Here is an 18,056-nt window from a genome sequence, read left to right on the forward strand (position 1 = left end):
CGTCAATACGGCCTTTAACTGGTTGGATTTTATGTGTTCCGGGATTCAAAAACGCAAGCATAATGAGATAATTTATTTTCTGTAGCAATACCTACCAGTAATTAAAAATTAAAATCGTATAACTACACCCAGTACAATGACCATTCTGATTCCTTACGTCCCTTTTCTGTGGCAGCACCAAGTAGACGCCAGATTATACGCCCGCCGGCCTGCGCAGCGATGTCAACTCACACGCCGCTCTGCGCATTCTCGGACGACGTCCCAAGACCTCCATAAGACACAACGTTACAACGACACTTGTAGACGCGTCATAGCACATGCGGCCCCCACCGCTACCACTCTCCATATAACTGCATAGGGATGGATTGGGACGTTCTGGCCAGCGCCCCACGGCTACAAATACGAACTTCTCGCGCTATTTCTTTTCGTGTTTTTCCTACACTTTCGATGTATGCGACTGAAAAACACTCTGATTAATTAGATGTATAATTATAAATTAATGGATATTTATTTTTTTTACTTTTTCAAATATTTGGGAGGGGCGGCGTCCGAGAGTCCTTATGGTCAAGCCGCCACTGAACTCTGGATAAAACTGTTCCCCTCCCCCTACAGAAGAGACTGCCTTATAATGTGGCTTGTATTGTTAGATCTTCAGTTCCGACCTCATACTTTTTGATGCTGTTGAGCATGGGTAGGTATTTTTAAAAAATCAGGCCAGGTGTTCAGTAATTCTCTCAAACGAAGGATATCGTTTATAGTTTATATGAATCATCATTTTGGGGGGGGATATAACATTATGGCACAGAACTTAAGGCCCCACCGTGCTTCGTCTTTATGTCTTAATCGTTTTCCAGGTGCAACATATTTTAGAGTGGTAAGCGCACCAAGCGACTCGCTGGATGCTCGCGGGCCGCACGCAGAAGTACAGATACTCTAGAGCCACATAGGCAGACTGATACGTTCCTACAAACTTACCCAAAGGCGGATCCAGGGGGGGGCACGTGCCCCCCCCCCTCTCCCAGACCCTTAAAAATATGCTAGATTTTTAATTCGGTCCCATTATCATTTCGTTCGTTTTGCATAACAAGGTATCATTGTGCCCCCCCCCTGAACAAAATCCTGGATACGGCCTTGCTTGTGCCCCCCCCCAAAAAGAAATCCTGGATCCGCCCCGAACTTACCTACCGTCCAATAAGCTCTAGTTTACTCATGGTGCATTAGTCGGACGCTTTTACATAATTTACCATCCAAATGAATGCACGGCATGAGGTAAGTTTAACCGCAGAACTCCGACCATATATTTAGTAACCACTGTTGCTGATATCTCACAGCCTAATTTCTATTCATCATCATCATTAGTCAACAATCCTAAGATTGGTTTGACGCAGCTCTCCATTTCTCTCTCCTATCCGCTAATCTTTTCTAATCTACGTAAAATAGTAGGGTTTTTTCTCCTTTGAAAAACCTTTCCTTTCCGCAGAAACATTAAATTAATGGTTTCGCTGGTGGGGAATACAGGAAAATCGCCGCCCAAATGGCGGCGCGGGATTCCTGTATTCCCTTCCTTCCTAACCTCTCCTTACCCTGGAGGCGTCGTCGGGCTCCCATCGCAGCGCCTTTCCTATCTCTGCGTAATTACTATCTCCGCTTAGAAGGCGTCCCGATAAGGCCACCGAATAACATTGAGAAACGCTTAATTTCTCCTCATCGTCGTTTTCCTCAGTGAGACCATCGCCTCTATAGTGTTTTCCAAGACGCTTTACAAGTTGAAACATTACGATAGAGTTCTAAAAATAATGAACCAACGGAACAGATAAATGTGCATCAATGTCATGGAGACTGGCTCAAAAAACGATATATATTGAATGAAAAAGTGCACTACATACGGAAATTCCTTTGTACTGTGACGTGCTAATACGATACTTATGAACTAGATAGATATTAAGGAAAAATATAACAGATGATGGAGCAAAATAGCCATATAACGCTCGTTGCGATCTAATCTATTAACATACTTTATCACCAATGTGTCCGCCATTTTGGAAAATTACGTCACCGACGCTAGCGCCGCTAGTGGTGATTTGAGTCGACAATACTCTGTGCCGTGACCGTGTGCGCCAGTGCGCCAGTGTGCCCATACTGTCAAGCTGTCAATGCCGGTTTCTGCGCCCGCGATTCCCACTGGTGACCACTTTTTGCTCTGTGGCTCTGTGAAGAGTGTGAAGTCAACTGACGTACTGCTTGGATTAGAGAGGCAATTGGACGGTCTCGCTTACGAATACATAATATAATTATACGTATAGTTATCATTTAATGATGGACCTGGAAGGCATGAAGGAATATTGTTCATTTCCATGGATGATAGGTGTGATTCTGCTGCTTGCTTTTTGGAAGAAGAGGTATTTGTTAATGAATGCATATTCATATTATAGTTCCTTCCGTTTGAGTTCCAAAACTGCCGACTTAAGTGAACCCATAATCTCTGCCTCCTATTTTCAATGGTTTTCTGCAAATTGTCTTCCTATTCACCATTCTTCTTCAAATTCATGATTTGTTCAGAAATAATAATAGTTTAAATATAAATGGAAATACTGAAATACTGCCCACATTGCACAAAATATCTTCTAGATATCTACAAAATATCTAGAACGTCTTCAGCTAATGTCTAGAAAATATCTTGTAATATCTTATAGACATCTTCTAGATATTTTGTAGATATCTGAATGTCCGCTTTTCTGATATCTACAAGATATCTTTGAGAAGATATTTTCTAGACATTCATGTTCAAATTGGAATCATTGTGAAAATTCAGGACAAATGACTAAAATATAATATTTTTCGGTATAACAAGAGTTTATTTTCAACTGAAAGCCTACTGGTGGAGCAGGAGGTGATGGTAGGGTGCCTTCTGGGGATTCTTCCTGAATATTGGAACCTCTCTGGCATACACTTCTTTCTAATGGGGGCTTCGACCTCCGATTCCAAATTTGAAGTTACCAAAGCAGCTTTACAGTTTCCTTTTAGATTTCTCTAAGGAGTCTGCAACATTATCAATGAATGTTGATTCAATGTCTTGCAATACATATAGGTCTTGAAGAATTTTTAATGCAAGTTTTTTCCAACGTATTTGAATACCTTCATCAGGGCTACAAATTCATGATATTTATATGAATGAGTGCATAACTGTGATACGTAAAAGGTTATGGTAATATTTATTACGATAGTAAAAATTAGTTGTAAATTAATCATAAAAAGCAGAGATGAGAATTTGGACATACCTTTTATTCCATTGAATTGGATTTATTTATTGATGGTATCGAAGCTGAGACAGTTCATAGTTACCTATCAATTTTGATTTCACTGGACATGTCCAAAAAGAGTCTCCGCTCAAAAAGACATGTGCTAGACATCTATTAGATTTTTATAATATCCACGACATTGAAGGCATTTTCTAGACTTCTAGGGGATACTTAAAATATCCAAGACATTGAAGATATTTTCTAGATATCTAGAAGATATTTTGTGCTATGTGGGTGTGTGCTTGTAAAGGCCGTTTTACACAGGGTATGTAATTCCGCCGTGCATTGCTTTCTCATTTTGTCGTGCAGTGGCGCAGCTACGACATTACCTAGATCGGGCTATTTTGCTGTATAATACATCCATGCATTCTCGAATTCGTCCGGGAAATTCACTGCTTTACGCGACGCAATGTTGACAGCACCCTTGTACACAATTGGATTGTGCAATTACACCCCTGTCTCGTATAGCGCAATTTCGATATAGCGCAAATTCGTTCCTCGGGGAAACATTGCAACGCAGTGTAGCCTAATCAAAAATCTTAAACGCTTTCGTGATAAAACGTGAACTTGCGCTAAGTACACACGAAATTGCTATCATTTTACTCATATTAATAGTATTGCTTGCTTCAAATCTTCTAATTTGTTTATGTATTAATCGAAATCTATTGCTGTGCAATGGCCAAAAGCGTTACTCGTCATTGGGTCCAGATAGTCGGCCTACCGAAGTAATTTATCTCGTCTCCTTAACAGAATGAGTTAATTTAGATCATAAATTAAGCGTGGGGCTAGTGGAAATGAGTTTTTTTTAAGCAATACTGGTTGAGACGTAATTTTTGCCGTCATAGGTTATCGGGGCGATTGACTTCCAGGTAGAGGGTCTACGCTACAGCCTTCAAGGTCATCGGTATTCACGGGGGAGAAATGGAGCGGTGGCCGAGTTGCGTATGAATAGCATCAACACATAAAAGGGTCCGCTATTGAGTCTCAAACACAATAGCTTTGTTCCCTCCCCGCAGTCGTAGGCCCTCTGCGTCTCAAGAATACAGTTCAACAGTAGAAGGTGATTTCGATAGGGCCATGCAGAGTAAAAACCAAGAGAAAATGGCAAAAAATGGGAATGCGGGTAGAAAAATCAAGAATTTATTAAGAAAAACCATAAACCTAGAAGAGAAATTGATATAGGTCAATTGCTTTGAAAATGGAGAACGTCAAAGCGATATTGCGCGGAAGTTTAAACGCACGATGCCTTATTCTGAATAAAGACGAAGTTAAAACATCAGTGACCTCAGCCGCACCAACTTCAACCAAGCGGTCTACACTACGGAAAGTTCATAGTGAATCAGTACAAAAAGATGAGAGTGGTAATCGCTGCGAGACATTTAGTGAAAGCTCCGGTTGGTTCCAGAATTTAAACGGCAAGCAGGTATTTTCAGTGCGGCGATATCAGGTGAATCTGCAAGTGTTGATAGTGCAGTCACCACAACATTTTCTGATGAACTCCAAGCTGTGATTGAAAGTGGCTCCTTTCCCCCTCAACTAGTTTTTAATGTTGACGAGACTATATTCTTTTGGAAATGAATGCATTCTCGTTCATTCATTTTCAGGGAAGGAAAACCTGGGTCAGGTTTCAAGGCATTTAAAGACTGTTTCATGTAGCTGCTAATGACTCGGAGGACTTCAAATTAAAATGATTTATCATTCATAAACTCCGCTAGCTATGAAATGGCATTCAAAGTAGCATTTGCCTGTCATTTCGATGAGCGACAAAAGGGCCTGGGTGACACAATAGTTGTTTTTAGACTGGTTTGAAAAATCGTCAACTGCCGGAAATGCATTACGAAACCCTGATATAGCTGATGTTAGCCCACCCGCACAACAGGAGGGTATTTCAAAAGCTCATAAGAATTTTTTTTAACGTGAATAAAAGTCTTCAAATGCGTGCATACTATCTTTAAAGATGTTTTAAACTATAAAAATTTATATAAATAATGTTTTCTGAGGCTATTTATGGGAATATATATGTTTTAGAGGAAATTCAATACCCAAGACCTATGCTACCAGGAACGCATCCCTATCTTCCCAATGTTAAAACGCTCTCGTATAACGCAAATTCGTATAGCGCAAAGACCCCAAGGAACGCATCCCTTGCGCTATACGAGACATGGGTGTATGTGCCTTGTGTAAAACTGCCGGGAAAATTGCTTTTTAATGCCTCTGTGTACAGGCAATATTTCACACAGCTCCAGATGTTACGGGTTACATGCTGGATAAATTAAGAATGGGAAATAGATGGCATCACTAAATAATGAAACTATAACTTTAAAAAATAAGTGAAAAAGTTTGCAGTTCAAAGTTCCGTTTGAACGTAGAGATAAAACTTGCTGTTGCATGATATCCCTGTGGATCATAGTAGCACACACTAAGGACTTAAAGCCATTTCATGAAATAGTGTTAAATGATATTCTACTGGGATATTTTTTCATCATTTGGACTTGTAATTTTTCCATTGTGACTTCATCATTTTTAGGGTAAGATGTAATTTAGCTGCATATAAGACCACATTAAGAATTACCTTTCTTTTCATCATCATCAGTCTGGTCTAGTATAGAGTTCTCCTATCAACTTATCTTTTCACACCTACGTATTCCTTCTTTTTCACATTCTTCTTTACCTGCTCCTTATATTTTATTTGAGGTCTTCTTTTTCTGTTCTTGCCATCCACGTGTCAGTGTGGTTTTCATAAGGCTTCTCTTCTCTCCTAAAAATGTCCTCATTCCTCAGTCGATCCATTTGATCCTCATAATTCTTCTGTTGCCCCAAATTTCAAAAGCCTCCACCCTTCATTTCATACCTCACTTCCATGGAGAAGCATACTCCAGGTGGAAGTTCTGATAATTTTTTTCCGTACTTCTATGTCGAAATTCTGTGCTGTTAGTAGATTTTCTTTTTGTGGAATAAAAGCCCAACCCAACTTTTTTTATTTACCCAACTTATGCGAATGCATGCACAGAAAATGGAACCTGTTCTAATTTGGTTCATGCATTCATACATGTTCCGTTCCGGTCCACCAAAATCATTCACGCAAACGTATATTAACTTGTACGTGTTTATGTACCGTGTAAGGTCACCCAACTTGTGCGAATGCATGCACAGAAAATAGAACCTGCTCTAATTTGGTTCATGCATTCAAACATGTTCCGTTCTGGACCGCCAAAATCATTCACTCAAACGTATATTAACTTGCACGTGTTAATGTACCGTGTAACCAGGCCTTAAGAAACGAGAGGCAGAAAACCACTTGGAAAATTTTGATTTTATTCTTGTAATTCATCTTGAAAGTGAGGTTTTTGAAAATGTGAATGTGAATTCCAAAGTGCTACAGGGGCCTAATTCAGGCCTAGGCAGAGTGTGGCAGTTTCTCAGGCATGCTAGTGATTCGTTAAAAGCGGTCAGAAAAGACTATCTCAGGTTTTTTATTAAAGCAGTTGCCCATTCATGAGGTGTTGTTGGTAATTTAAAAAATGAATGGAAGCAAATTGCTAAACGCTTTTTGATGAGTTATACGTTGATCACATTTTGGCAACCCTGCAATATCATTTGAAGTCAAAGTTTTCAATGCAGCACTAGATACTGTCATTGGTCAGTTACAAATAGATTTGAAGGATTGCAATGTATTGATGAAAGGTTTTCATTTCTCATGCCTCAGAATTTAATTAAATTGACTCATGAAACAATAATGGAGGAAAGTAATGGCTCTGGTAAATGTGTATCCTGGCGACCTTTCTATTGAATTGCCTAACCAAGATATATCTTTTAAAACTCGGATGGTTGAAGAAATAGTAAAATAGAAAAGCATTTTAGAAATAATGAATTTGCTTTTTGAAGACAACAGATGCCTCATGAGTTGCCTATCTGATTTGAATACAGCATTGCAGCTTTATTTGACTCTGCCCATTACAACCGCTATGACCAAGAGAAGTTTTCTAAACTTAAATTAATTAAGTCATACTTGAGGAATACCATGACTCAACTTGGTTGAGTGACTGCATTGAACATGAAGAAACTATGGAAATCATTATCGACGAAGTGGTTGAAAAGTTCTTAGCTGTGAAAAAGAGGAGATTGGGCTTAGACAAATTCAAAGGATAAACTTTGTTTGATAGATAAGTTTAGTTATTTAAAATAACTCTCTGTAACATATTTTACAAACTCATCACCAATTGAAAACAAATTTTATAAATACGTGCGGAAAAATTGTGAAAGTGGAGCGAACTGTCAATTCTGTCTAGGTCGAGAACATTTCTTGTATAGTTTACTTTTGTGGTGTTTTGAAAATGGGTGAGTTTGGTGATATAATTTTTTAATTTTTCATTGTATAAGTAGTGTGACTTTTCAAAAAAATTTAAAATCCCTAAAGAAGACCATTGTTTATGATAGAATTGAACACGTTCAACTTTTATGATGCTGTGTAGTACTACAATTTCTTAATTATAAAAGCATATGAAGGTTTTATACAGAATAGGAAGCCTTTAATTCATTTCTGTTTATGTAGACATAGTTTATGGAGGGGCTCCACAAAAATTTTTGCGGAGAGGGGGGAGAGGGGTAGAATGCTATCATTAGTGCCACCACTGTGCATTAAGTATGTGAAAGTAGTTTAATTTAATAAGATGCTATTTCACACCCTCCAGGCCACACCTTGAATTCACTGTGAGCGTTTGGAATACAGCACAGAAAGAAATAATGCACCATCTGATGAAATAAAAAGCTACAAAATTTATCAAAACTGCCCTGAGAGAACATAGACCTGACAGATTTTATACAATAAACCAGCATTTTCATGATATTTTTTAAAAATTGATCTTAAAGTTTGTTCATTCATTGTAGGAAAAGTTAATTTTTCAGGTCCTTGTCTTATTGTGTTCAACAAATGATATTTGACGGTTAAAAGTTTGTTAAACAAAAAAATAATGCATACATTATCTTCATTTCAGAAATGAATATGGGAAATTTTGTACACAAATGTTGGAGAAGGAAAAATTGATAAAAGATATACAACAGGAGACAAGACCTAATGAGTATGCATTCGACGATATCACCTTACTTGGGTGAGTGGAATGTTAATCGCTTTTTTTTAATATTCTTATATCAATAATGAATGGTGTCAAATGATTGGGATATTATTTTAGGTTGGAGGCTCAAGCAGATCACCATATTCAATGTATCGATGCTGCTCTTACATCAATACCAAAATTTTGTTATCACCATAAAGAACTGCGTCAAGAAAAGAAAGGAATGATGCATTTTCAAGAGGAAATCATACAGGCACAAAGGAAATATGCGGTAAGACTTCATTTCCTTTTGCTTAACCCTTGATCTGTGTGTGCCTTGCAAATTAAAAAAAAATCTGTGAAACTACATTTTTTTGCGGTGCATTTGTTGAATAGCTCTTATGGGATTATGTAGTGTGAAGACAGGGGCGGATCCAGGATTTTTTTCTGGGAGGGGCACAAGCAAGGCCGTATCCAGAATTTTGTTCTGGGTGGGGCACAAGGATACCTCGTAATACAAAACGAACGCAATGATAATGGGACCGTATTAAAAATCATGCATATTTTTGAGGGTCTGGGGGGGGCACGTGCCCCCGTGCCCCCCCCCTGGATCCGCCTATGTGTGAAGACACTCTGATTGTGAGATGGCAATTAAACCACTTACATAATCATATTTTCAGCAATGCAACCTTAAGAATAGAAATTTTGAAAAACTCTGGATAACCTTCCATTTTTTAGATCATTCCAATATTTAGATTACCAGATTATAAATCTGCTACTGTATTTCAAGGTCGGTAAATGTTGTACTTGGTGAAGGTTCTAAGTACACTGCTGAATGAAGGTTTTGGAAAGAAGACTTCTGTCCTGCTCCACAAAAAATCGTCTGTAAAATGCAGTTATTGGGAGAAATTTCAAGACTCTTCAAGATCTCAAAAGTTCTTATCAATGAAAAATATTGGAATTGATAACTGAAGATTTTAGGACCATTAATTTTATGGAACATGAATATAAGATATAGACTACATCCATAGAAGAATAGAATGGAGAGTCCAATAGTTCCAACATGAATACCAACTCTAACCACTTGCAGTGTTTGGTTAATTGTCCTATAGTGTGTGCATTCCTTGGCTTTCTCCTTTTTCTTCTGCATTAGAAATGTCTTCACAAAAATGTGTGGGTCAAGTCTCCTATTCATATAACTGATGGATAGGTTTGGGAAACCTTCTCCTCCCAGCCATACCTAAGTTCTTCATATTCTCCAATAGGATGTTGTCCACATCCTCTCTCTTTTTCCTCAAATTCCAATGCCATCCTGACTTGTCCCCTACTCTTTCAACCTGTTCTGAGCTTCTTCTTTTTCATTCATCATCCCTCCATTTTTATCCCTAACTTTTTTACACCAATTGTCAATTTTCCGCTGATAACAATGCAACCTTGCTATGAAGCACACATACCTCTTCCTCTTTCTGATGAGTAACCATTTTGTTTCATTTTTTGTCAGTTTCCATTACTCATACCTGTCCTTAGCATGTTCCTTTTTTTGTAACACTACCAGCTTTCCTATTTGATTGGAGTGCATTTTTGGTGACTTTTCATCATTTCTCAAATTTAGAGTGGGCCACGTTCTACGTGATGGATCTAGCATGTAGAAGTCGTCAAAACAATTTTAAATTTTGCCTAATGGGAGTCGATAGTCTGGTTTTGTACCATAATTTAGATACTGGCATTAGTTTTCATCATTATAATGATATTGAAGGCGAAATAAAACAGTGTCTTAACTAATACGAAGTTCTCTCCATGTTTAGGCATATTTTTCCATCAGTCCAGAGAAACAGGAAGAATTCTCTTGGTTTTTATCAATCTCTAATCTGCATTCCAAAGATTGTTCTCTACAAAAGATTATTAGAGAATCTCCCATTGAAAATGTGTTGTGAGTATCCATTCTATTTTATTGTTTTAACCCTTAACTGATGGAGTTGCATTGTTCAACATTCTTTGATTCTCCTCCTTGTAGTTGGAGTCAATGTACTCCTAGTCAATCAAAGGAGCTGATTGATGAATTGAATCTGCTGAAGGACAAATATCCTGACAAATCTGAGTGAGTTTTATTGAACAATTTAAATTATTTTAATTCTGTTACTTTGTGGGTGGTGTCCTTTGTTGAAGGTTTTGGAAAGGCTTTTATCGTATCCAGATACCGTATTTGTCTGAATATGGTCCCCCTTTTTTTCCAAAAATACCCATGATAAAAGTGAAGGGGGGACTATATTCAAACGTATTTCTTAAAATTTTCCCGAAGCTGAAGCCTCAAAATTAGGGGGGGGACTATATTTGGAGGGGGACTATATGGTGCTTTTTTCAAAATGAGAATATAAGGAAGGAAAGACAGGAAGTGGAGTGTGATAACTTTTTCTTTTTTGCTGGATGGAATGTATAGTGGCTGGAATTGAAAAAACCTTATATTTTTTAAGATTGGTCTGCAGCATTCAATTTTTTGGCAGTTGGTTCTATGACCCCTACAAAACTTCAGCTTGATCAGACTAGTATGTCTTCAGACTGAGCTTTTTTATCAAAATGTTGTGAAAAAAAATCAAGCCTTTGTAATTTTTCATGGTGGTTTCTAGAACTCCCTGGAGTGTTTTAATAAAATTTGAAGGTTGGGAAGAAAATCAGTGGGCATGGACAATATCCCATGTAGAATTCTAAAAATCTAGGGGTAGGTAGGAATCTCGGTAGGTGAAGGTTTGATTGGTCTAGATGATAATTTTAATTAAATTAATGGAGACAAGGGCAAGTGTTTGGGTGACAATGAGTTCAGGAAATCAACTCCTGATGTGGTAGTAGTAATGCAGACCCTAGTGGAGAGGAACCTATAATATAACCAGGACGTATTTGCCTGATTTTTGAATTTTGAAAAAGCATTTCATGGAGTGGACTTGGTAAAGTTAATGTACATTCTTAAGAAAATAGATGTAGGTTAGAGGGATAGGCATTTATAATCTTTTTATGGCACAGACTGGGAGGGAGAGTATTGGATGAAGAATAAGGTTGGGCAAGCATTTCATATTTATTTATCAACATGCCAAGGCCCATTAGGGTAGTTTCCTTCATCAAAGTAAACAAAAGGCATTGATTGCGATTCGTTACCCACCATTAGTGTATTCATAATATACAAATCATTTGGTTTTTGAAATGCCGGTTTAGACGAATGGCAATTTTATCCTCATTTGAAAAAGGCCAGATTGGCGCCCATGCGATGCCACTCCACGTGACGTCACAAGGACAGAGTTTCTATACGAGTAGATAGGAGTTTTACATCGTCTGAGATTACCAATGCATGCATGAGGCACAGAGCTCAGGGAAACATGTCTTAATAATCACCTATAAAAACTAGCTAAGGTCGGAAAGTTTTCTTCGTTTGATAAGGTATTAATAATCCTTATTTAAGCCAGCTACCTACCAGCTAGCAGGGTACTCTGCTACCTGCTAGCATCCTGCATCGTATCAGCGCTTAAAGCCTCGCCCCAAGGTCACCTCACTTGTGGCAGCGTGAACCAGAACGATGTCACACGGAGTTTTTCCAGCATTCATACTTAGCAGTTGGGATTTCACACGCTTGAAATTTTTCACTCTTCATTTAATCGCGAAAAATAGATATAGTCATTTAAAATTCTAAATGCGTGAATTATGTACTCCAGGAGTAATAATCTTTCGATTTAGGCAATAAAAAAATAATAGGAAACCACCCTAATACAAAGCAATATCTTTACAAAATGGCATTAAAAGAATTGGCCAAGGAGTGAGGGAAGGCTGTCCACTATTGCCAATGCTTTTTAACATGTATGCTGCGGAGATGGTAGAAGAGGCGTGGAATGAATTGGGAAAAGAGTTTAAGTGTAGGGAATGATCTTTGAATCAGAGAGGTTTGTGGATGATCAGGCATTAAGAGGGCTGTAGGCAATAGTGAATGTGTTAGATATTAAGCATTCAAGGAGTATGGTATGAGGGTTAATCAAGAGAAAGCTCTATACGGTTTTGTTAATCTTGACGTGCAAGGAATGTGAGGCTCAAAATCAAAATGAGTTGGGAAAAACTTATGCTGACGGGTAAATAAACCAGATGGAATACAATGAAGTTTCATTCAAATTAAAAAATGATGAAATACAATGAAATTGGTCTTATAATGAAAGAATAAGGGATGTCTAAATTTGGTGGGGGACAAGCCAGGGTCTTAACCCTTTTACTGCTATCCTTCTTCCTGGGGTGCAGTCGAAAAATGTGGAGGGTATTTTAATAAAATGCAGCGACTAGGAAAAATAAACATTATATACTTAATTTTTTAGATATCTTTAAGCAGTTTTTTTAATTAATGAGATTAACTTGGACAATAACCACAACATTTTTATACGTTTACTGATATATAAGTTTTTTTATTTCAATGTCCTCAAATTTAACATCAATAACGTAAAAGCCGATATATCGGTGCACTGCACTTATCAGCCGAGCGGTAAAAGCCGATATATCGGCGTGCCGCACTAAAAGGATTAAGCATAATGAACCATGTGAACCTACCTTAACCAGTGATATACTTCAATAATTTGTAATCAGTCCTAATTTGTAGTGTACAGTGGTGGAAAAATTAAAGCAAAGCTCAATTGCATATGAAAACGGCCAGTTCAGGAACTACAAGTAGACTTCCGTCTTCCACATTTTGCCCTCATAATGTCTCATACAACTGGGAATTTAAAAATCCCCTTATACTAGGGAAATAATCATATTCGTAGCATTATGACAAGGCACCAAAGGTCCAGCTACGAATTCTTCCCCTTATTCTCCAAAGTATGCTTCACCCACAACTCACCTAGAATGGAGTTTACTCTTATAGGAACATCTGTGAACACAACTGCCATATTGAGCATTGAAACTGCATCAGGGTGTTGTGGGTAAATAAAGTATCATACAACGAATCAGATTTTCCATGGATCAAGTCTTTGTATGATTTGATGCTGCACACACACTGTGGACATTTCTCTAATCTTAAAACTTTGCAAAACCTAGCACAGGGTCCAGAGGATGTTGCATGGCAATTGAATTCTTATGTGCTTATTTATTTGTTGGAATTCAACTCCTATTTTGCATGCAGTCTACTGTGCAGTGAATTTTGACTACCTTTTCACGTCATCCAGGCGTGCTTCGAGGCCCCTAACATTAGTTGCATGTGCAATGTATTATTCTTCTCCTTCTTCCCCTGTTCAAGGGAAAACTCCATAGAGGTCCTCAAAGCTGAATGAAAGTATATTTTTGAGTCACCTTGAAACCTCCGCGAAATTGGTTGTCTGTTTCCAATTCAAATTGGCATTGCCCTGCTAAATATATTCCATGTCCAATAATAGTTTCCCAAGGATTAAATTGGAACAGCTTAATATACTGCAATTGAAAAGAAAAGCAAAGCTAAATTCATTTAGGTTATGAAAAATTTGATGCCCAATTTAAGCTTTGACAATTTCTTTCATGTGGATATCTGAAGCAATTGATCAATTTGGTCATTCACGGATTGCTCTGATGCTGAAATGAGAGGCATAAATAGACGTTTGTGAATTTCATAATATCTTTTAAACTTGATTCTTAATCACTTATAGGAACTCTCCAAATGCATATTTGATTAAGATCAATAATTAAAAATTTAATATTTATGAAAATAGATGTTTCTGATCTTAGCTTTGAATGTTTTAACTCTATAAACTGACATGAAATGAGAACCAGGAAAGTATTAATTATGGTCTACTACTATGGTCCCGGGGTTAGTAGATCTAAGTACTCCTCACCATGTCCTGGTATTACGAACTCCAAAGGAGCGTCATCGGACAGGGTAGAAACGGGTTTATAGTGTATCCACTGACCATCCTCGATACTCGTTTGTGTTGGCGGCACGGAAAAAAGATCGAGTTCAGACTTTACACATTCACAGGATTGGTGGTGCAGAAAAGACATTTTAGGTAAATATGTCCTTCAAGTCTTGCTTAGAAATCTTTCTTGACAGAACCGTCGTCGTCTTCTTCCCCTTAATCTTCCTCTTCTTATTTGAAGTAGATGTCTTACTCCCTCGGGTGGTAGTCTTCGACTGAGACTTCCTCCTACGCGTTTTCTGAATATACCCACCCCCTGTCATCCTCTGTATTTTACTCTCCGCCCTTCTCATGAGATTCTCTCCAGCCTCTAGAACGCGTTTGCGTATCACCCTTTTTACAGGCTGTGCATCGTTCGAGGCCAAGTCGCCAATGACATTCATTCCGGTTCTAAGAGCCTCGTGACCCACGGTGCGAGCACCGCTTTTCAGTAATGGCAGCACGGATCGAAAGAGCCCTCCCAGAAACTTCCCTATACCGTGACCTTTTTGGTAGCTAACTCCCTGATAAACAGATCCCACCCCATTTCCAACCTGATTTAGGTAGTAACGAGTGTAAGGATCGTAGTTGTTATTCGTCTTTACCATAGCTCCCACGCTTGCGAAAGTGAAGTACTACAGCTGATGTCCCATAAAGAAATGGTATGGGATGACCCGCGTGAGTCCTTAAATCTATTTCTATCGTGTCAAACTCTCTCTTCATAATAGGAACGTAGAATGGTCTGCTGAAAACGTGGTTAACGTTGAGACCAAATTTTTTTTTCTCGGCCGCCGTACTAACTATTCGCAGGAGAGGGGCTACAGTATCGCCTATTACCTGTGGCTCGACGATGTCGCAATAAACGTATATCTGAGAGGGGTAGCCTATATCGAGGTCGGGTTTGCGCCTAGCTTTTTTCTGCTCCACAATGTCACCCCCAGGCTCGAACCCTAGTTGCAACGCCAAAATTTCAGATATGGTAACAACTGTGTCTATCGCCTCAATTGTAATAACTCCCCGTTCGTTGTAAGAAAATTTCACATCGTTAGAGCTAGAAATCTTCTTTAGATCTTCGTTAAATGTCTCAACGAGATCTACGATAGATGAGTAGTGACTCGCCGGTAGTTTTCTGTAATAAGAGTCGTTGCTACTGGCATGGTAAACGGAATATTCGCGCTGTTTACCATAAACGTTGCAAATTGTCATGGGGAAGTGAATCTCTGCGAGAGAGACCTCCCACTGCCCGTCCAAAGAGATATTTCTAGGCAGAAGACATGTAAATTTAGAGGTTGTGTTGCTCCCATGACTAGACATAGAGCTGTTACTAGGGAGCGTGAGGTAGAACTCTTCAGACATCATAACTTCTTTATCGATGACGCTGGAATCCACGAGTTGAATTTGGTGGGATATCCTCTCCACTTGACTAACGCCTCTTTTCTGATCCCTCTCCCCCTCGTTTGAAGTACTTTATCTATTTTGAATGTCCTCGATTTAGAGAGAATAATTTTTTGTAATTCGGGTTCATAAAAAGTACCTTCGATTATTTCGCCTTCTAAATCTCTTAACTCGTAAACTGGCGGCCGCCTCTTAATAACTCTCTCAACTATAAATATTTCTTCACTCCAATTCGATTCGTATCCTTTCCGAAATGACACCTTCTCTCTACTTATTCTCACTCTGTCTCCAACTTTCAGGCGCGCTCTTACGCTCTTCTTCTTCACAGCGCCGTGGACATTATTCCACACTTGAAGAATATTATTCTCGGTAACGTCCGCTGGAGCCATCTTGATTGTAGAGTGAATGGATTTATTGTACGCGTCTACGATCTTCTGAAGGACTTCAACGTATCTCTTGGTGTTGTACATCGTAAAATATCGCCACATCCGAGATTTAAGAGTTCTATTTAGGCGTTCAACTATCGATGATTTGGTGTCCGGATTATTAGAATGGTAATAACCAATCGAATTCTTTTTTAAAAAGTCCTGAAATGTTTTGTTTAAAAATTCGCTGCCCTTATCGGTCATGAGTTTGAGAGGTTTTCGTTTCGTTGATTTCAATATTCGATAAAAACCCTCTGTCACATTTGCGCCTGTCTTTGAGCGCAGAGGGACCGCCCATGAAAAGCGACTAAATACATCGATCACAGTGAGAATATAATTGAATCCATCGTTCTGCTTTCTTATATGCTTCATATCATTTAAATCCGCCTGCCACAGATCGTCCATATTGTCGACAATATATCTATTTCTTTGAAACTTTCGTTTTAAGGGCTTATGAAGCGTGTATGCATCTTGTTTCTGAAGCCATATTCTGACGTCTTTCCTTGACAAAGTAGGTGGTGCAGCTTTCCACAGCTTCTCTGCTCCGGAATATGACGCAGGATGCGCAGGGTCGTAATAAATATTTCGAAGTATCGAATCCACAGACTTCTTCATTTTTTAAAGCGATATGGAGTCCAGCGCTGAATGATCGTCTCCTTAGCGGAGGATGAACTCTTTGGTGAACTCTGAGTCCTCCGACGCATAAATGGCAGCCTTTCTACGTTACGTTCTCTCACCTTCGGTGTGTGGCTCTGAATGATTTGAAGCCGCGGGCGATTCCCTATATATTCCATTGGCGTGTTTATTTCCGATAATAATGACGCGAAGGAAGCGATACCGATAGGGTTTGAATTTTTCCTCTCTCTCATTATATCTCCAACTAGATCTATGATATTGGACCCTGGAATAACGCCACCTTTGATGGTAACCGTTCCATCAGAGCTCCAGCTGATTTTATCTGACAACGAGATTCTGTTCACGAGAAGCTCTGCCCTTTTCCTGTATTTCAGTGGTACTGAATTAAGAATTTCAGACCGTAGGGGAATGCGTCTCTCCTCTCCTGCAGCGACAGAACTTTCATCGTCCACGTTGCGTTCCTTTTCCATTATAGGTAGACCTAATGGTTTCCTTTCCTCTCCCGCAAAGTGTAGAAAACGATGGAGACATTGTTTATATAACTTCCATTTTTCACTGTCTGATTGCATGGGTGCGCGTAAAATTCTCTCCATCTCGTCATCCAGGGCCGAGAGGACTTGGCCGCTGTTGGTCATCGGAACGGCTGGGTTATTCATGCGATGCATAGTTTCATAAGGAACAAGCACCATTTTCTTAGCGTGATCCATTACTTATAAGGCTGGAAATGACACCACTTATAACTGGTAAGAGTAGTGGTAAAATGAAACCTCCCGATTGTACTATTAATTTCTTCTTTTTCTGCCAGCAACCTTTTCCCGTTGCGAGTTTACGTAGCAAGGCTTTGTGCCTCGCTAAACGCTTTCTCTGCGCAGCAGTTAAATCTACTCTTCCTTTCAACGTGTTATCAACGATTTCACAAATGGTTCTGGTGAGCGCTGGGTCCGCCGTTTTGAGAATTGCTGTGCGTATCGAAGGTTTGCAGCGTGCAATGAAGCTCAGAATATCGGCGTGCTTAGCTATCCTCTGCTTCATGGTGACTAAAACATTGACCAAGTGTCTGTTTCTATTTATTACCACTCTAGCGTCAAGTCATTTGTCTTCATTTCCTTGGCTGGTAAAAATAATGATGCGCATCGTCCGGAAATATGTTGGCACGAAAGCGAAATGCATCGGGAGTGGACTGTTTTAAATCGATGAATAAATATCCATGAGCTTCTTGCGCCGCATCGTCATACGCGTCTTGCAAAAATCTAATATCTCTCGGATAAATCTGTCGTGCGAGACTCAAAATCTGACTTCTATCCCTAGGATTTTTGAAGTATACAACATAATGGGTGTTGAGTGATATATCTCTAGCTCCCTTTC

At 39.0% G+C, this 18,056-nt stretch overlaps 1 protein-coding gene across 1 annotated transcript; it reads left to right on the forward strand.

Annotated features, from left to right (window-relative positions):
* Positions 1-2,161: 2,161 nt before the first annotated feature.
* Positions 2,162-10,452, forward strand: LOC124161409. The gene is made up of 5 exons (XM_046537726.1): positions 2,162-2,399; positions 8,294-8,407; positions 8,489-8,642; positions 10,156-10,280; positions 10,365-10,452. Exons 1-5 carry the CDS (start codon positions 2,314-2,316, stop codon positions 10,450-10,452), a joined length of 567 nt encoding a protein of 188 aa, XP_046393682.1. The 5' UTR covers positions 2,162-2,313.
* Positions 10,453-18,056: the final 7,604 nt, after the last annotated feature.

This window comes from Ischnura elegans, chromosome 6 (genome assembly GCF_921293095.1).
Source record: "Ischnura elegans chromosome 6, ioIscEleg1.1, whole genome shotgun sequence".
Classification (NCBI taxonomy): Eukaryota; Metazoa; Arthropoda; class Insecta; order Odonata; family Coenagrionidae; genus Ischnura; species Ischnura elegans.

What these genes read in the sequence shown, in the direction of transcription:
- LOC124161409 (XM_046537726.1), top strand. Translation starts at nt 2,314, where the DNA reads ATGATGGACCTGGAAGGCATGAAGGAATATTGTTCATTTCCATGGATG. An exon ending in GACGATATCACCTTACTTGG is followed by an intron (nt 8,408 to 8,488) that starts GTGAGTGGAATG and finishes ATATTATTTTAG; the next exon opens with GTTGGAGGCTCAAGCAGATC. An exon ending in TCTCCCATTGAAAATGTGTT is followed by an intron (nt 10,281 to 10,364) that starts GTGAGTATCCAT and finishes TCCTCCTTGTAG; the next exon opens with TTGGAGTCAATGTACTCCTA.